Source organism: Dreissena polymorpha, chromosome 1, assembly GCF_020536995.1.
Source record: "Dreissena polymorpha isolate Duluth1 chromosome 1, UMN_Dpol_1.0, whole genome shotgun sequence".
Lineage (NCBI taxonomy): Eukaryota > Metazoa > Mollusca > Bivalvia > Myida > Dreissenidae > Dreissena > Dreissena polymorpha.
In genome coordinates, this window is record NC_068355.1 from 141,281,360 (window position 1) to 141,303,076 (window position 21,717).

At 35.8% G+C, this 21,717-nt stretch overlaps 1 protein-coding gene across 1 annotated transcript; it reads right to left on the reverse strand.

The window, feature by feature from the left end:
- Positions 1 to 17,060: 17,060 nt before the first annotated feature.
- LOC127867312 (sphingolipid delta(4)-desaturase DES1-like) lies at positions 17,061 to 18,434 on the reverse strand. Its single transcript, XM_052408393.1, has one exon. The coding sequence runs from the start codon at positions 18,406 to 18,408 to the stop codon at positions 17,209 to 17,211; it is 1,200 nt and encodes a 399-aa protein (XP_052264353.1). The 5' UTR covers positions 18,409 to 18,434; the 3' UTR covers positions 17,061 to 17,208.
- Between the last annotated feature and the right edge of the window lie 3,283 nt (positions 18,435 to 21,717).

Here is a 21,717-nt window from a genome sequence, read left to right on the forward strand (position 1 = left end):
TGTCAGTACATGGTTGTCACGTGACCAGGTTACGGTATACTAAATAATCGTTTCATGGCTGTACTGTCTTAAAAAATATCACAGTTTACTCGAAGGCATGTTCTACACTTTAAACTATTGTTCGGCTCTCGTTACAATCATGAACACGCAAATTAGTATGACGCAACTACTGAATCTGAATCTGAATGAATACGTTGAAGTGACCAAGTTTGGCTTTTATTCAACGGGGAGTGCGCATTAAATTAATATGAGCTTGGCAAATGTCCCACTTTTGCCGATATTAAGGCCTTAAAGCACTCAATAGATGTTGAGTTCACTGTGCTTTCACTGAGTTCCAGTCAAGGATAGTTCGCGGAAAGAAAGAGTATTTAAATTTATCACTGTTTGTGTGTAATGGCTGGTAGCACTTAGAGTTATTGTTCACCGATTTTAACACTATATTGTCGTGGACGTAATCCTCAAACTGCTTAGCCCTAATAGTGCGTTTCGGTCTAAGTCGATGCAAATTGCGATCAATGTTTATAGCCGGTACGTGCCCTTCCACTGCCTTGTACAAGAACGTCAATCTTTGATGGCGTCGCCTCTCTTGTAGTGTGGGGAGGTTTAGATCGTCAAGCATGGCTGTTACACATCCTTCTTGTCTGGATTTGTAATCTCTGGTGATAAAGCGAGCCGCAGATCGTTGGACTCGCTCTAGCTTGTCTTTGTCACCTTGCTGGTATGGGTCCCAAACTACACTCCCATACTCCAGTTTAGAGCGAATGACCGCTTGGTACGCGGTCTTCCGGCAGTTTTGGGGGCAGTATCTGAGGTTGCGTCTCAGGAAGCCTAGTGTAGAGTTGGCCCGTTTAGTAATGTTTGAGATGTGGGTTTTCCATTTCATGTCGTTGGAGAAAGTTATTCCTAAGCATGGGGTTTCTTGTACATTTTTGAGAATTGTGTTGCCAATGATGTAGAAAAATGAAGATTTCGTTTTTGAGCTGAGGAGATAACATTTCTTAGAGTTGAACCGCATTCCCCAGTCCTGGGCCCATATTTGTAAATTCTCAAGGTCTTCTAGTAGGATTCGGTGGTCTTTGATTGAATTGATGGCTCTATACAGTAGGCAGTCGAGTGCGAACAGCCGGATGTGGGATTTCACCCTTTCTGGTAGGTCGTTAATATGGCAAAGAAACAGCAGGGGCCCTAATACTGTGCCTTGAGGTACGCCAGATTCTACAGCAACATTACGGGATTTCTCTCCTTCAACCACGACGCACATTTCACGTTGTGTGAGGAAGTGGGATATCCAGTTGTGTATTGGACCGCGGATGCCGTAGTGTTCAAGCTTCAGCAGAAGGCGTTGGTGGGGCGCGGTGTCAAAGGCCTTACTGAAATCTAGGATGATGGTGTCAACCTGTTTGTTCTGGTCATGGTATCCGAGTAGGTCATGGGCTGAGACAACAAGTCGTGTTTCACAAGAGTATCCAGAGCGGAAGCCATGATTTAGGTTTGTTAAAACTTTGTGTTTGTCCAAGTGGTTTAATATGTGACGACAGATGATATGCTCCAATAGCTTGGAGAGCACGCAGGTGAGTGATACTGGTCTGTAGTTTTCTGGCGAATGGCGATCTCCATTCTTAAAGACTGGGGCAATGTTTGCGTCTCGCCAATCCTTTGGAAGTTCGACTGTTTCTACTGACCCCTGAAAGATGGCAGCAATGGCTGGCGTTGCCTCTATAGCACAGGCTTGTAGCACTCTGTTTGGAAGTTCATCTGGACCAGCTGCTTTCCGGACATTGATGTTTTCCAGCAGCTTGAGTATACAATCCTCACTTATGTGTAGTGGGGGGGGGATATCGTCGTTTACCCGGCTTGTTAGTTGCGGAGTTGGCTGGTTTGTGTCGTCCTTGGTGAAAACAGACTGGAACTGATTTACTAGTATTTCTGCCTTGCCTTTACTGTCTGTGATGAGGTGTCCATGCTCACGTAGAGGAGCTGTTCCAATGTTATCCTCTTTCCTGGACTTGACGTAAATCCAGAAGGGTTTTGAGTTATTGTTTTGGAGGCCCTCTTCTATTATTTGGTTAATGTGATTCCATTCAGCTTTGTGCATAGCTCTCTTTGTTTCCTTTTGGCATTTTCTGTAGTTAGCCCAATTGTTAGATTTCTTTGCCTTTTTGTAGAGTCTGGCTTTGCGTTTCAGTTGACATTTGATGTTTCTGGAAATCCATGGAGCCGAATTATTTGAAGATCTCATTTTAGATGGTATATTAGAATGGATAGCTGATGAGAGTTTGGATTTAAATGTATTCCAGAGTTGATGAACGTTGTTGTTGTTATTATAGAGCTGTACTACTTGTCTTGATATGTCTGTGATGTCGGCCTTCAGTTGGCCCCAGTTCGACTTAGAAAAAGTGAAGCATCGCATCGGTTTTTGCTTAATATAATAGGGTTTTGTGTCCGAATCAGTTACAACAATATCGTGATCAGATATCCCGGGGGTGTTGGCAGTGGACTTGATTAATGATGGGTTGGTGGTGAAAATGAGATCAAGGAGGCTGTTTTCTCTGGTGGGCTTGTCATGCACTTGAGTGAGGTTGTATTCGGTTTATAGGTCGAGTAGAGCTTGCTGTACATCTCTGTCCTGGGCTTCCCTACGTACCGATAGACTTCCCCAGTCAATATCAGGGCAATAGAAATCACCAGCTATGATGGTGAGCCGTTCCTTGTCACTCATAGCCATCTCTATTTATTTCCGTATTTCATTTACACCTGTCATGTTTCTGTGAGGCATGTAGAAAGATGATAATAGTAGTTTCTTATTGTTTTTAGCTTGATTTGGACCCATTTAATCTCACACTTCTTGCAAAAACAACGTTGTTGTTGTTCAGAGTTTATTTACAGGTCCAGACGAGCCCCTTCACGAGGTCATTTTGGCTGGACCTGCCCCTGTGACCTTTCAGGGGATTAAGATTAATTTTGAGCCAAGTAGGTCAAATTTACCCCGACTGCCCCGGTATTCGCCAAAGATATAATTTAGATACAAATAGACCAGTGCACGGTGGCCAATGAGACCTTAATGTGCACTGGTGGTAGACAACTTCAAGACAAATTTATGTATGAACGCAGCTCCGCCAAGGGAGTGCAGCACACAGCTCTGCCTTTATGGCCACTCTCGTCGTCACCGGCCGTTTATCTTTATCCCCGAGACGGTTTCCCCAGTGCGTTGAGCGTACTGAGTACCGTCGCCCAGGGGTCCCTCTATAAGGCCACCCCTCGATGTTCGTGGGACATGCACCTCCCCGCGAAAAGCAGCCCCAGGTCCGCCCCGTATGTCCTCCACACTTGTGATCTCGCTGTCCCACTGTTCCCGTCCCTCTACAGACGGGACCTCTGGCAGGACCGGATCAGTGAACTCTCGACGATAAACAGCGGGTGACAAGACCGCTGCATGTTAAAAAATACAGCAATCCCAGCAGTGTGGAAGACGTCCGGCTCGAGGGTGATGGACTCAGCTGGATTAGCAGAGCCGCCCGCAGAAGTTCCCTTCTATAAGGAAATATGTACAGGTGAGAGAATCTTCTGCGGGTGACTCTCGCCTCGGTCGCGACACGCACGCTCCAGCTGCTGACCGAGTGCAAAAACAACATACATCGGTGCACTTTATATACTTGCAACCGGTATACCAGCAGTATACCAGCAGTCCATTTATCTATTGGCAGTGGATAGTCGTACGGGCCCGTACGTCTAGCCAATAGGCTAGCCGTCCGGCCCCGTACGGCTAGCCTATTAGCTAGTCGTACGTCTCTGTTTGTATAGCTTTTTCTATAGGTACTGTCTAGCCGTACGGCTGTTAAAACAAATAAATATATTGATTATTTATTGATCTACGTGCTAATTTCTTTGTCATTCGTCCTGAGAAAACGTGCCAATACATGAACTTAAAATTGTGTGCTACTACGCAGGCTGATTAGATGATAATTGTTCTTCGCTACATGAAGGTACCGCAAAATATCAGTGCATTTGTTTTAGCATTTCCATTTCCATTTTCTATTAGAAGTATATACAAGGCCATTCGGAGATCGTTCACCTTGTACGTGGCATCTGTACACAGGAATTCGGGATATACTTGAAATATAGCACGCATTCTAAGACTAACCGTTGACGGCTGCCATCATTGAATTTCATAATATCGATGCCGCAACTCATTAAAACAGTTTTTCACACCTTACTCAGGAGCGTCGACTAATTAAAGAATCAAATTAGAAACCGTATTACATGAAAGGAAGCTGAAATCAAATGAAGAATTTGTGTACTTTTGTGAGCTTAAACAAACGTATTACTGATTAACAGCACTGAATGACAATTCTATACTTTATTTAGCCGTACGGCTAGACAATCCGCATAGGAAAGGCTATACATACAGAGCCGTACGACTAGCCAATAGGCTAGCCGTACGGGGCCGCACGGCTAGCCACTGTCTTATCTATTTGATGACAAAAATATTGTATAGTTTACCATGCCTACACACGTATTGCAGGTAAAACAACACACTACATAATGAGAGTTGCTATGTTTACAACATAAACAATTATTCCTAACAAAAACATTTAAACAAATTACACGTCTGACGATACGTGTGTTCAAACGTCATAAATAGTAAATAAATACAAGGATTAACGCTTACATGACTGGTAACAGGCCAGTTGGTAGAAGTGATTGTCCGTGATGGTATTACGGGGAATTGGGGGACGTTATTATGAACTGACATACTCGGCAAGACAGGTATAAATAACTCATGCATTCATTCGAACATGCATTACTTGATCTATCAATTCATTCATTTGTAAATTCATCAATTTCATTAATTCATTCAAACATCATATGTGCTGATCAAAATCGCAGTTAAAAACGCGCATGCTCTCCGAACCTTTATAACTTGAAGAAAAGAAATAAGGTATTTTTCTCACATTAGACAAATGTAGTTTTTGTATGTGCGAGTCACAATCTGGACCTAAATCGATCCAATCACAAGACCACTGGGTGATACTCATGTGCTTACCCGTTGTCTACCGATATCATTTCGCAAATATAAACTTAAAACCAGATCACACCGTCTATCAGAATCATGGATCAATTCACACATGTTGCAATCTACAGCTTAAAACATCACAAACAAATGTTAAAACTGGAGTCACAAAGTAGGGACAACTCGCTACCGTCTAACTGTGACGATATGCAATTAGCAAATGATTTCCAAAAGTAAATTTCAGAAGAATATCTAACTTGAGAGACTAACCAGATGGCACTAACTTACATCTGCTGAAAATTTAGAGAAAACATTTGATGGTGTGCCATTGATAGAATTTAGTCCAATGTCGCAAAGCAAAGTTGAAACACTGATTTAAAGATCAAAGTTAACAATCTGTGCATTTGACATCATGCCGACAGTACTGCTCAAAGACAATTTGCCATTTTTGAGCCCAGTTACTACAAAAATCATAATCGATCACTGGTGAACGTTGAATTTCCGAACGAATTGAAAAGTGTGGTAATAAAACCATTGCTAAACAAACCGACATTGTCCCTACAATTACCAAACCATCGACCGGCCTAAAATCTAGTGTTTTTATTAAAAAAAAAATTGAAAAGGTTGCATTGAAGCAGATCACATTGAACGAAAAAACTTACTGCCATCATATCAAAATGCTTATCGCAAGTACAACAGTGTTCAAACAGCTATGCGTAAAATGCATCATGACCTTGAATGCGATTGATCAGCAATAAGTAACAAAGGTTAATAGGATTGATCTTAGTTCCTTCTTCGACACAATTGGCATTGCAATGGAAATTTCAATCCTACGAAATGATTTTGGAATTGAATAAACTCCTCGCCATTGGATAGGATCTTATCTGACTGAAAGATCAATTCGAGTTGTGAATTGAGATTGAAAGACTGCAGTGAATTCACAATCGAACAGCCAGAATTGAGGCCGATGTTTCGATCAACCAAGCAAGGAGATCCCCGGTTCTCTGCACTGGCTCTCTTTACATGCACGTGCAATATATATGTATTATGTTAAGTATTTGCACACTCTGTTTTATAATGTCCTAAAAGATGATAAATGCAACTTGTAAAATTCAGTCTTAATTTTAATAGCTAGTCTTATTTAAAACTGTATTTTAAATGCTTATATAAGAAAATTAAAATAGGTCTCACACCTAGGAAAACAAAGTTCACAGTCCTCGAATGGGAATTTTCAGTGCCTTTTATACTGTCCAGAAGCGCACACATAGCGTTGTGCAATATAAACATAAAAGCGCACATATGAAATGTGCACAAAAAGCGCACAAACAACGCCCTGTAAAGCGCGCAAGAGCGCACAAAAGAATTTGAGCGTTCTTGACACGGTAAATGTCACTCGTCTTAAAATGATATTTCAGACCATATTACAATTAAATAATAGTCAAATACATATCATTTAAATAAATAAATAATTTATAAAGATAACTATTACCTTTTTAAACAATTTTTAAGAAGGAATATGAGTATTGAGCAAATTGACCAGTCGTCAAATTATTGATCGCTCCGCCCACACAGTCACGTGGTAAAGTGATTGGAAAACTCCGACAAGCAGATCGCAATGATGGCGGATTAGGCGGGTGAAATCGTATATTTTGTAACGATGTATCAGGCTATTTTCTACAATATAAATTGTTAAAGCCGCAAAATAAAATAAACTGCTTTGTAAAACTTTAATACAATCATATATGCTGTAGAGAGAAATTGCGTAATCCAAATAAATATGTAAACGAAAGACTGACTATCAGAAACGTTTCATATACATATATGGGGAGCTGAATAAAGATCATATGTAAAAATGAACATTTATTTTATAATAATCTTGGATTTTTATTAAACATTCTTAGGGCTATTTATATATTATATATTTATATATCATTATTTAGAGGAATATTTATTAAGTATCTAATCCAAATGCCGCATCTATATCATTAAGAATGAGTGCGTTTTCCCGTTTATTAAAATGTATAGATCTCTGGTTTATTGTGTTATTTTCAAAAAGAGACAAAGATTCTCTTTATTAAGATATAAATCAAATTTTGAGCTAAACCATAATTTAATATATGCCTAATTTCGTGGTTTCATTTACATATAGTCCGATATGCATTTTAATATCATTTTTTTTAATGCGAACCAGTTACAGTTCACTTTCGAAAAATGATATGTTGGTTTTCCAGTGCTATTCACGAATATACGAGTGTAATTTATTAAGTAAATACTGCATTTGTTTATTATTAGATCACCTTTATATGTTCATTGTAATGTTCACATTGCTCCCCGTAAGCCGCGTTGAACACACTTTTTACTGCTGTTTTTACTTCAGTTAAAACAATATTTAAGTTAATAATTTATGAATGTTTCCGTTGTTTATAATCCACAGAAAATAAATATGTTATTGGCAGTAATTAAACAGTTTTCTTTTCTTGTGTACAGAACCTAACAATGCCTCAATGTTCCTACATTCTGATGAACATATACTGTTATTTATTAATAATCGACAATTACGCCGAGATTATTAAAAAGAAACACGTGACACTGTGGCAATTATTAGGTTGCCCAAACTTGTTAATAATATTGTGCATTTAACGCTTTAACACGTTTTAAAGAACGCACAGCTGTTGTGTTCATTTTTTTTCATTACTCGTTCATATTTTCAAGAAAGATAAGTAAAATAATGTCCTTTTATACAGTGTGTATAACAGCTACAGTTTTAAATTATGATCAAACAGCATTAATCAGGCATTTGATATACAATCTGTGTAAACCGTTAAAAGTTACGCTCATTCCATATGTACTTCACGCTTTGTTTGTCGGACAAAATGGCTGCCAGATAAACGCTGCTAAAGGGTGTGTGAAAAATCGATATCTGATTGGCTTATCGGAAAATTTGATTGACAGGTGGCGACTGGTTAATTATTTCATATGACTAAACTGTCAAAAATACTGTAGTCATTGTAAACTACCCAGAATGCACTTATGTCAGCATCAGGAATTCAACTTCCTGTTTATCCAAAATGGCTGCCAAAATTAACAGACGCTAATACAATGAGACATTTAAAAAAGATATTACAAATAAGAAAGAAGCGCAAAAGGTAGGCATCGGCTGTTATCAGCTCTAACTACCACTCAGCATCCAATAAAAACATTAAATAACAGTGACATATTTAGATGCAAAACAAAAACGGTGAAAATGAACAATGTTCATGTATATAAACACATGTTTTCATGAACAATCCAGGGCATGACATTATTTATTACAATATATTTCTATTTAATATTTCAAAATGAAAACACAGTTCTTTTTTCGCGGTTGAATATGGGAGAGCAACATATTGAACTCATCAAAACCAGGACCCTTTTTCTAGGTCATTACGCAGACTAATTGTATGTAAAGGTTGAAGGTCGACAGATGTACAAACGGCCTGTATGAACGGGAAAACCTATTTCCGGGTTTATAAAATCTGCGAAGAAAACACGATGTTTAGGCACATATTTGTAACTGAAAAATATAACATAGAGGCAGTAAGATGAAACTTTTCAGTCTACTGGTGGCACCTTGTAAGCTGCTTCCTGTAAAGTTCGCCTTAATGTCAGGGACGCCATACCGATGACATCGCTCTCCGAAATATTAGCATTCGGTTAGAATACACAGCGCAACTGTTTCGCGTAGGACTGTTTAACATCGAGACCATAGCCGTAGTATAGATCCACATGGTCCATAACCGTATGCCGAGGTTGAAGGTCGACGGCTGTACCGTTGGCTTGCATGAGCGAGCAAATGCGTATTCACACATAATCTATGACGAAAACATGCTACCAATATTGCAGCTAGTACTAGAGGCACGTTGCTACCGGTGCAGTCTGGCGTTTTTAGCGACAAATCGCTTTACAACTTTACCATAGGCCTTCGTAACTGATTACGTATGAGAAGTGAATAACATATTTAAATTATGTCAAACATTCAGCTGGTGGATAGTCTTGCCTACAAGTAAATTACCGATAAAACCAAAAACTGGAACAGAGATAGAACACAAAATCTTACATTGAACATATCGAATACAAAAAAGTATAACATTGCGCTATGCTAGAAGTCGTTTGATCCGAATTTAAATATCCGAAATCAGGGTATATAATCAGGAACTCGAAGTTATTTCCTTATTCGATAGCCTTCATTTTGGGCGATCACTTTCGGATATTATATTTGTTGAGATGTTGTATGTATTATTGCAGCTAGCTTATGTGATATGGCTTTGATCTGTCGCATTTCTAATTTATATTTTATTCGACGATATACGCTAAAAACTCATATCATAAGGACGATTATAATAAGGAGCTGGCATTGTCTCATAAAAAGCATTGTGTAACTCAAAATATGGTATCTTAATATAACGTAGTAAAATATATTAAGGTAGCTCACCTCTAATGGGCACATATCCAAATATAATCTAATTAATTATTTTCTTAATCAGCATCATTTCACTGAACTACATGCAAATTTGTAGGTAGGCTTTCCATGCTTTTAAAACAAAAATATACCGTTTTTTTCAAAACCACCCCCACGCTCAGCTTTTGTACAGTTTATTTTCACTCCTGTGGTATATAAAAGTTCCATAATTCATTCAAATTTCCAAATATGGGCATGCTGTTGGTGTGTATAGATGCAGTAAAGGTGATTAAAATTTAAACAAGATGAAATAAGTATTCTTTTACAGACATTTATTTTTTACAAATTTTTAACTATGGAAGAGCGCCATGAAATGTTAGTGATTTCAGCCAAGTAAAAATTCGGTCGGTTAAAAACAAAGTGTCATAAAATTCAAAATAGTATCATTTTAGTTATATTTTAAACATAGTTTTTATAGAAACACTATATACAGCAAAAATACCAAGAAATAGACAGATTTACCGTTTACTTTTTGAAATAAAAATAAAAATGCAACATGCATCATTCGTATTTTCAGCAGTAAATCACCCAATTTAGCCATAACGTTGTTTTAATTTTAAAAATTGAAGGATGAGCATAAAAATTTCAACATATTAAACAAAAAACATATATGCTACATTAAATCAAATTATGTTAGAAAAGAAATAAAACGTGTCGCAAAAAGTATGCGATGTCGGCAGGATTCGAACCTGCGCGGGAAGATCCCAAAAGATTTATTGTCCATCGCCTTAACGACAACTTCACATTCGTGCAATTTTAAATTAGATATCCATAAGTAAACAGGTAAAAAGGCTCGCCAATCTTTAAAGAAATCGCGAAATCGTATTTTTTTCAGATGATATTTGGATCAAAGTCAATATTTATTGTGAAAATAATGTATTCCAAAGGAATTACGTAAACATATAACAGAATTCGAACTTTGAAAAAAATAAAATGCATCTCTCGGAAATAACCGATCATTGAAGATCGGCAATGATCGTAAAATAAATCGCGGGAAATTATTAGAGGTGCGCTACCTTAAAGGGATCTTTTCACGGTTTGGTAAATTGACAAAATGGAAAAAAAGTTGTTTCAGATTCGTAAATTTTCGGTTTAGTTATCATATTTGTGAGGAAACAGTATAACTAAACTTTTGCCATGGTCTAATATAGCCATTATATGCATCTTTTGACGATTTGAAAACCTAAAAATTATAAAGCGTTGCAACGCGAAACGATTTAAAGGGATCTTTTCACGGTTTGGTAAATTGACAAAATTAAAAAAAGTTGTTTAAGATTCGCAAATTTTCGGTTTAGTTATGATGTTTGTGCGAAAACAGTATTACTGAACATTTGCCATGGTCTAATATAGCCATTATATGCATCTTTTGACGATTTAAAAACCTAAAAATTATAAAGCGTTGCAACGCGAAACGATTGAATAATTTGGAGAGTTCTGTTGTTGTCGTTAAAATTTGTGAAACGACGAAGATTGCTTATAAACCGTATAAAATACGCATCTTATGTATGATTGGCAGGATAGCTCAGCTGGCTAATGCGCTTTTACTTCAGGATTCCGGGGGTCATTGGTTCGAGACTTGCTGATGGGCTACTTTGTTTCCTTTTTAAAATTTTATTTTTGATTTTTTTACTGGAGCTTTTAAAATTTAATGTTTACATTTATCAAAATAAAGCATTTAACGACAAACTTCAAAACATGCCAAAATCTGTGAAAAGGCCCCTTTAAATTCGAGAAAAGTATCGTTGTAATAAGTCATATTTAAAGAATCCAGTTTGAATGGTCATGCACCGCCAAATTTTATTCATGAACATGTTCTCGTTTTTGTTCCTGGATTAACTTACTTCAATTAACATGTCCAAATGCTACAAAAAGCACCTTAAACGGTTATTTTATATATTGAATGGGGCATATCGATGGCTGATATGTTCCTAAATTTCAAAATTTTGAATTTATTTTACTAAGTATTTATTGTATCGAATTTCAAAGGTCTCTTATGAATATAACCATTTTGAATTTGAAAAAAATAACAGGAAAACTTCGCACGTACTGAAAAAGTTTACAGTACTAGTGTACAATCATTTTGAATTAAATTTTCTTGCAGTACCTCTATACATTTGCGTTCTTTTGATAACGGTACCGCTACGTAGTTATAATTTTAAACCAAAATTTATGCTTAGTGAACTCTCCCATCCTTCTAAATTGGTTCAATTTATTTCCAAAATAAGGGATGTCTAGTACATTTATTTCTATGTTTAGAATATTTCTTACAGAAATGCCTTTAAGCAAACAGCGCAGACCCTGATGAGACGCCGCATCATGCGGCGTTTCATCTGGGTCTACGCTGTTTGGCAAGGCCTTTTATATAGACGCTAGGCATAAATGGGTTAATTAAGTGCTCGATTTCTATAGTCATGAGTTCGAATGTGAATGCCTTTTTAATTTTCATTTTTCCAAGTTTGTCATTGGAGCTAGATACATTAGTGAAGCGAGAATAGGCATTATTTTAATATTTGTCAACATTTATTACTAATATCGTCCAAATGTAACTTAAATAATTGAGCCATACCATTTAAATTCCCTTTTCTGTAATAAAAAAGTATTGGATACGTCAAAATGTTTTTTTGTCGTGCATCACGGGATTAAAACGCCACTGTTTTTTAGCTTTGCATTTGCAGCGTGGAAATGTGTGTTATCTTGTTAAATTCAAAGTTTTAGTTTTATTTTCCCTGCTGGGAATCATACTGGCGTGTGTGTTGCAAAACATTTGTAATTGCTAATTTATGCGATTGCATAGGCTTGAATCGTCTTTACATATAGGATCTGGCACGGGTTGTCGTATCATATCAAATTTTATCACATGCTTTACCCTGTTTTCCAATCAATACAACCATTACATATTTTTTATATTACACATGTGTAATACAACATTTTTTTCGTTTATCGACCAATCGCATTTTGGCATTTTGCTGAAATGACGTTGCAACGTCAAATGACGTCACGAAATGTAAACAACATTCGTGATTTATCATTATGTTTGCGTACATATTTATTTAATTTGCTTATTTAAAAGCATGTAATAAAAAAGATCTGACACTCGTTGTCAGGAAAGTCGTAAGTATGCTCGCCAAAGGCTCGCTTACTAAGAAAATTCCTGAACTCGTTTAATAAAATATGGTATGATATGACAACTCGTGCCAGATCCTATATTTATTAAACGATTTCAGGAATTTTGTTAGTAAGCGAGCCTTTGGCGAGCTTACTAACGATAAAATGACAACGAGTGTCAGATCTTTTTTTATTACATGCTTTTAAAATTCAATTAGCAAATTAAATAAATATTTACGCAAACATAATGATAAATCCCGAATGTTGTTTACATTTCGTGACTTCATTTGACGTTGCAATGTCATTTCAGCAAAATAACAAAATGCGATTGGTCAATCGAACGAAAACTAAGCCATTGATAACGCTTAAAAAGTATATTATACATGTGTAAAATAAAAATATTCGTATTGGTTATATTACATGGGAAACACGGTATGGCATGTGATAAATGACAATGACGTGAATTGGTTCAAAGACGTAGTTGCGTTGATGGTAATGTTGTTATTAAAGGAACTTTTTCACAGACTCAGGTGTGTCATTTAATTCATTATAGAGTCCCATTTTAATGAAAAAAGACGATATCAGTGACACACCATTTTAAAACAAAATTTAACGCAAACAACAGAAACATTCCAAATCACTTAATTGTTATGCGTTTCTAAAGGCTTTATGTTTTCAACTTCAAATGAAATTCAAATTTCAATGAAATTATTTATTAACAAATCTGTAATGACCGGTACGTTATGATTAGTGGTATTTTACATCCTAATTTATAGTGTTCCTTCATGTTTTTAAATCTGGGATAAAAAGTCGAAAAATTGATATTTCGAAATGTCCCTTTATGGACGTAATACTTGTCATAAATGATGATATAATGATGTAATGGTGTTATTGATGGTAAAACAATATGCTGCTGATATTGACGGAAGCGTTGATGGTGTTATGAGTGTTGATGATGGCGATGGTAGTGATGATGATTGTCATTCATTTCGTTGGTGGGTTATAATGATTGTTGTGATGATGATGGTGGAGTGTGTGGTGTAATGGTGATAACGGTGCTGATGGTGCTACGATGATGGTGGTTTTACTTGGTGATGATGGAGTTGTATTTTTTGGTTGGGGTGGTGATGGTGTCGATTAAAACGATGAAGTTACTTTCTTGGGACACGAACTATAAATCTTAATTTAAACACAATACGAGAGAAAGACATACTTTATTTTGAACGATATGCATAATAAAAACGTAAAGATTGAGATACAACTAACAGTACATGCGAGACATATTGATGGCACGGAATAAAAGCGTTACCATATATGATATGAAATAATGTATATGCAAATTGTAAACCTGTATGCAAATAAGCATAATATACGCGGTTTTTTAGTACACGGTGTGGTTAAATAAACAAAACAATAGTGCCCATCACACAAACATGATGTAAAATAATTATTTTTATGTAGATTTGGGTAGATTTGGGGTAGATTTGAGTAGATTTGAGTAGATTTGGGAAGATTTTGGTAGATTTTGGTAGATTTGGGTAGATTTGGGTAATTCGTGCCGCTGTGGTTAAATGCACATATATACATGTACATGTACATTTACAATGGTAAAATACATAGCAAGGGACTTGTACACGTTATTATTTAATCTATTTTCAGATGAAATCAAATATAAAAAATGACAAAAACCAGTATATATGGACTAGCAGACAGAACTTTTTATTATTCAGTCAGGAAAAACTCTATAATTGACAAAAAATAGTGCATTCGCTTCAAACGAAATTCGGACCTTATTTTTAGCCAACCTCCACGCAGAGATTTGACTGGAACCAGCATAACTGGATCAAATCCCTGGCTTCATAACCAACTACGTGATGATATCAAAACAACGTAGCACAATAATTGTCCCGTTATTATTTACTTGTTTTTTTTATTTAGGTATTTTTTTGTATTGTGAACCTTAACTTATAAACTATTTTCAAAATATAAAAGAAAATGATACTACTTTTCATAATATAATACTTAAACAAAAATAATAAAATCCTACCAAATCTGGTAGGATTTTCTTGTGATGGCAGAGATTGTATGTGAGAGCATGGAACCACAACTCTGCGTGAAGATTGATTTTTATCTTGAAAATGAACAGAACGACGTGGGTTCATACGAAACACGTCGTACTCTCATAGAAATGATTGTTTTAAAGAAAAACAAACACAAACAAATCCTACCAGTCATTAACAAATTACTAACCTTAAACGAAATATGGGTAGAAATACACTTAAAAACAGTTGAACAAGCTATACTATAATTGATATCCTTTGCGGCGATTAACTTAACAAAATAAAAGACACAAAAGAAATATACATAACACAAAGAGATATAAATAACACAAATAGATGTTAGTGCCACAAAGAGATATAAATAACACTAACATATATAATATCAGTAATGCGGTCAATAATAATCTTAAAATATGTTCAGTGTCATTTTTCTTACAATATCACATTAATGTATGCTTATATATTTGAAACATTATATGAAACTATGACGTCATTTAAGTACGTACTATTACCACTATACAATAAATAAGCGATGATTTCAATCCAATACCACGTATTTCGCGAATAATGGAGAAGCTGTAATATAAATCATACGTGTTTTTCCATGACATTTATAAAGAGATCCATTTGAAAAGGAGCGTTTTATTGTTATAAATGTGTGTCAGAGAGAAGCAAATGCATTCGAACAAACAAACAAACACACACACAGACTAGACTGTCATGCACAATTCGAGGACATATCAGCAACAGCTTTAACACTATTAGACATATATGATGTTGCATATCTGTGTTAGATCATGTTTTCTATTTTTCTATTTTAAGTTACAATGACATGTACAAAACCTGAGGCAAATTCAATCCCACCCTTGGTGTGCATTAAAGTAACCTACAAAAAAGAAAGCACAATATGTGTCGCGTTCTGAGAAAACTGGGCATTATGCATGTGCGTAAAGTGTCGTTTCAGTATAGCCTGTGCAGTCCGCACAGGCTAATAAGGAACGAATCTTTCCGCCTAAACTTGATTTTCGGTAAGGAGGAACTTCCTTGAAAGTAAAAGTACAATAAAAGCGGAAAGTGTCGTCCCTTTTTAGCCTGTGCGAACTGCACAGGCTTATCTGGGACGACACTTTACGCAAAACATTATGTCCAGTCTTCTCAGAACGCGACTCAATTATAGGTCTTGGTTAGTCAATGTTCACAAAGTAAAAACAATATACGGAGTTAGTGCAGGTTTACCTATAACCTTTACAACAAGAGTATGATTCTGCTCAATTTCAGTTCAGAGTTATGAAACTTGTTCAATGGGCACATTTGTAAAATTAATCCATTTATGCCTAGCGTCTAGAAAAAAGGCATTGGCAAACAGCGTAGACCCAGATGAAACGCCGCATGATGCGGCGTCTCATCTGGCTCTTCGTTGTTTGCTTAAAGGAATTTCTGTAAGAAATATTCTAAATATAGAAACAAATACACTAGACATCACAATTTTTTTTTAAATACATTGATCCAATCTAAAAGGATGGGAGAGTCCACTAGGCATAAATGGGTTAACTTGAGAACCTGTAGTAGAAACAGGGATATGGAGATGTTGCACGTTTGCATTATGCTGACATTTTGGTGAGTAGTAAAGCTCGGACTATTCAAAAAATAGCCAGCTAATACATGTCCTTTAAATCATTAATAAACATCATTGTTTGCCTATGTTTTGGCGTTTGTACAAATATTTAAACATAAACAACACATACCAATATAAACATCGCGTATACAACAAAAACACATTAATTTCATGTAAGATTGTTGTTTACACTTGCCCCGAGTTGTGCTTTCCATATGCTTCCATTTCCTGAACTTAAAAAGTAAATTACATTTGAATTATAAACAGTAGATTTTATTAAAAAATGATAATTTCAAAAAGTATTCAAGAATAATTATGAAAATATATATACTTAAACCCAGGTAAAATAATGTTTTCATAAAATACGACGCTTTATTTTCTTTCAACATGCACGTTTTATGTTTAGTCGCTTATTAGAAAGTTACATACACTACCACGTACATGGTTACAACCCAAAAAATAAATACATCTATACACATTTAATACGATGGCAGTTCGTAAAAGTTTTCACTAAAAAATCATAAGTTTACAGAGTTGTAGGCGCTAGGCAAACATGTGTCTATATAATTCGGCATGCAATACGCCGAGACACCTATTCCAATTGTATGGACATATTTCTAAGAGCAGTGAATTTCTTAACACTTTTATACAAAACAACAATTTGTAATTCTCGTCCATTTTCTTAATTGCATAGCTTAAATAATTCGTTCTTAATTGATATAAAAACAAATTCTTCTGTATTGTGATTTTGAAAGCATCTCTTCTCGAAAAAAAAAATCAGAAATATTTTAAATGGCAACGGTTTATCCACTCACAACACTGTTCACAGTAATTTTTAATAGTTGAACGAATGAAGCTTGGACTGGATATTTAAAATTGCATTACAAATAATTTAACTAAAACTGGAAATTAATTAATCCTAGTGAGATTTTTCCTTCCCATTGGAAACGTGTCCGTTTTTCATCAAGTGCCCGTTTGTTTTTGAAGCGCCATTAGCGATAACGTTATGTCCGTTTGCTTTACAGTGACCATTCTCGGCGATGTCGTGCCCGTTTATTTTAGGAGCGCCATTAGCGATGATGTCATGGGTTCCATTGGAAGTTACGTAAGCATTCTTCTTGGTACTCAGATCCACATGGTACCCGACAGAACGAGCTTGGGGGCCATGATACGGGTCAAAAATGAAATCCCAGAGAACCTTGACCCAAGAAGTGTGATATGGCTGTTGATAAAACTCCGGCGCCAGTTTCTTAACTTCCGGCAATTTGTTATAAGGGATGTAGGGGAAATCGTGGTGCTCAATGTGGTACCCTACGTTAAAAAGGATAAAATTCAGCGGACCGTAATAGCTCATTGTGGCCTGCCCGGTTTCGTTGAAGACGTAATGCTCCGAAATAAAATGACCGGCAAGCGGATGTAGCCCCAATCCGAATAAAGTACCAAAAAGACAATAGACGACCGACTTGACTCCGAATGCTTTGAGAAGCGCCAGATCCACCACTAATTGAACAGCGTTGTTAATCAGCTCCCATCCTGTAACCGGCTTCGGGCTCTTGTAGAAAGGTCGCAATGAATGAATAAGAGGATGAACAATCAGCCAAATAATTTTTGTAATTGGATGGCGGAAGAGGTACGACTCGAGGCGCGTGGGAATATCAACGTCTTGGGTCTCGTGACCGAGGAACGTGTGATGGTCTGCGTGGTATTTCTTATAACTGATGGCCATCGGTGCTATTATAGGAACGTTGCACAGGAGGCTGAGTAGCCGGTTCTTCACCGGATGACCGTGACCGAACGCCAGGTTGTGTCCGATCTCGTGAATGGCGCTGCCGAGAGAATGGTTGAGAGTCCCGCCGACGACATAGGCGAGCACGAAAACCGTCGGCCACGATGCCTCCATAAGTAGGTAGCACATCAACATCTGCGCGGCAACTTCCGCAGCTACTATGTACGCAATTTTGGACTCATACCCCATGAGCTCTTTGATTTCCGGGTGCGCCTTGAGGATCTCCTTCCGGCGCTTACTGTGCGGCTCCTCGTCGTATATCCACTCGTCTTCCGAGGTCAGCATCTTCATCCGCAAGGGGGCGCACTTGAAGAAACGGTTGATTGATTCCATGATTACCGCTCTCTGCAAGTGCCGGAAACTGAAAACACAAAGTTTAAAATAGTAACATACACGTGTTTCTATAACTCGACATTTTAAAAATTAAGGAAAGCCAACTGAATCTAAAAACCAACAATAAAGTATTATTACATGTATTTGTTAACGGACTTTCTGGTACAATGAGACAGGAACCGGATGTTGCGTAAAAATGCGCGAGTGCATATGATAAATGTTACAGCCATTCGATATCAAAATATTAATACCTAAAAATAATAGCATGAAATTGTATGTCCTTAAACGAGTTTCACTCACGTTCGAACTCGATAGATCAATATTATAATACACAAATTCGTGCATGTTTCAAGCAACATTCTAACTGTATGCGTGTTTAAACACATTAATGGAATTACAATTAGAGCGCTGATGGCGTTGAAAGTCCATTGGCAAGATACAGAGAAGTTTCTGCTGAAGAAAATGTTAAAGGAATAGTTGACTGAGTGAAAATCTAAAAGGCTATCAAAAAGAAAAGTGTTTTTAGAATAAGTGCACATAAATGAAACAAGAAGTGGTGAAATATTGCAAACCATCCTATATCAATCGGAAAATCAGAAATATTTATTTAAGTAGCTTGGTATTTTGCGAGCAAGTAAATGCCTGGTTGTTTATGTTATTTCTGATTGGCTAGACGTTTATTAATGCTCTTGTTATAAATTAACGTTATCATAACATCATTACAATTTACGAGACTAAAAAACTTTTTCATCCGGAAGCTAAGATTAAAGTTATATCTTTGTTTTTTTGTGTTTTGTTACTATTCATTATACTGTTACGAACGCTACATTTTCATTTAAGCGGAAAGGAAAAATTCGTTGTTGTTGTTGTTGTGTTGTTGTTGTTGTTGTTGTTGTGTTGTTGTTGTTGTTGTTAAATTGACCAACTTTGTTACATACGCAAAATACAATATGCACGCTTTATTTTGAAGCACACGTTCTGAAGTTTGTAATTATTATTCAAACTATTAAAATAATTTCAAATATATACAGAATAATGTGCAGATTTATATCAAAATACTATAATTTGACCCCATCTTGTGACGCCCATAATCGCAAGGTAAATGTTTGTCGTCACAAAGTTTAACGATATTACAGTTCTAAAAAATCTCGACAGTCATCTGTAAGAAACAATACAAGTATTTATCCGTTAAAACTATTTAAAGAAACGTCCCCCCATTAACATGGCATTATGACATTGCACAAGTATGCAATTTAAAAATCAAATACAACGAGATTCACTTTGTAAAAAAAAAACATGAGCAGGCACAAAATTAGCAAAAAAGTTTAGGAATATATTTATCGCAATTTATTGGAATGATATCGATATGAAAAGGTGAAATAATTTTATCAAAATATCGTTCCCATCTACGTTTTTACGGGAATTATTAACAGATTTAAACCTTTTTTAACAAATTTCATTAGATATGATTGCTTTAAAATCTTTGATATTTTAATAGACTTAATTAATTTGTATAGTATGAAAAATTGTTAAACAAAAATAAAGCGACGTCGCCGGTATTTTAACCTGTTTCATCAGGATGCGTAAGCGGATGTGCTACTACTGCGCCACGCTCAATTTCATGAGCTACTTACGAAACATATTACCTATTGTAAACGTTATCTAGTTTTTTCCAATAACAGAAATCGTTTTACAAACGAAATTTGTTTTATTGCTAACAACATTTTTTCACTAAAATTGTCTTAGAAAAAATCACTAAAATGTTCTTATAAAAATTCTAAGAAGAAAATCTTTAAAAAAAAGTTACTTACAGTAGTGACGAATTTAAAGAATATTATATGTTAAACATCTTATATATTTCGTCTGCCAACATCCCACATCCGGACATGTTTCCCCCTGGTCAAACACGCAACCGACTGTGAGAAGTGTTTCTGATTTGCGGTTCAAAAGTTCATTGTCTAAAGCCAATGAACTGAAAATCATTGCAAATTTATCAATGTGAAAATCGACGGTTGTGATGTATTGGCAAATATATCTACACTTCGACAGGGAATTTTCTCAACGCGTGATTGATTTCCTTTCCACAAATACTTAAAAATGCAGCAATAGGTCCGCGTCATAAAACATTGGTATTTGACCTACATAACCTAAAAGTGCACGGACTATAGTTTTTGTAATGGCTGATAGACTTTAGATCATTTCAGGTACATTTTAGTATTCGCTTAATGAACTCGTACATATAACGAAAGAAATGTTGAATTACGTTGTGTTAGATTCACAGCTTTTGATTAACTTATTTAAGTGAGGGAAAAACTCGATAGCTGATTATAAAAAAAAAAAAGTGAACAAAAAAGTGCAGTCTCATTTAAGTATGCAATGAAACTTGACACAAAGTTTGAAGTGTCATTTTACACACCTCTTTTTAATGAAAGTTATTATCGTTTAATGTTTGCGAATGGCATTTCTTAAAGTTTTCGTAAAAAGGCTATTACTTCAAAACGTTAGTTTGTAAGAACTGCCTTAATATTTTATTTCAAACTTTTACGTTTTTCGTAAAACAAAATATGTAGTTCTCTTAAATAATTACAAACTGCATTGCATTTAAAATACAATCAACTTCTTTTTCAAATATTGGATCATATATTGTTCTACAAAACATTATAGTCTTCCTAAAATGTAAGCAAACAATCATTTAATTTCTCAATCTCCGATTAAGTTTATAAGAAATATTATAACTTTATTTAAAGTAACATCGCATTATTTTGAAACGATATTTCGAAAGTGCGCTCTATCATATTAAAACAGTAAATGAGATTTAGTTCGCGCATTCACTGATCAAAATGCTCAATAGTTTAATGTATGATGGAAAACATTAAGAACTGAAAAGGAACTCTTATCACAATACAAAAAAAACAACAAAGTATCGTTTTTTCAAAGTTTTAACAGTTATATTCTGAAGGCGTCCGAACCGTATCCCTACATAACTGCAATGATTTTAATTAACTGGTGCGACTTTTATAACGGTGGAAATTATAATTTGCACAATACGGTAAGTTCTTTATAAGTCTTTTTGAAAAACCCGCAAAACAGTGTTGTACCAGTATTTAAACATAAAATGTTAAACACGCTTACGCCCACACACGCATAGACACATAAAAAGATAAACAATATGCTCATTAAAGAAATCGAAACAAACCTTTAATAACGTATCCTTTTAGCAAAGCGCGTCCCTAGATTACAACACACTGCTCTATGGACGGAAAAAATCCAGTTAATAAATGAAGTGTTTATTTCTAAAATCCTCTGACA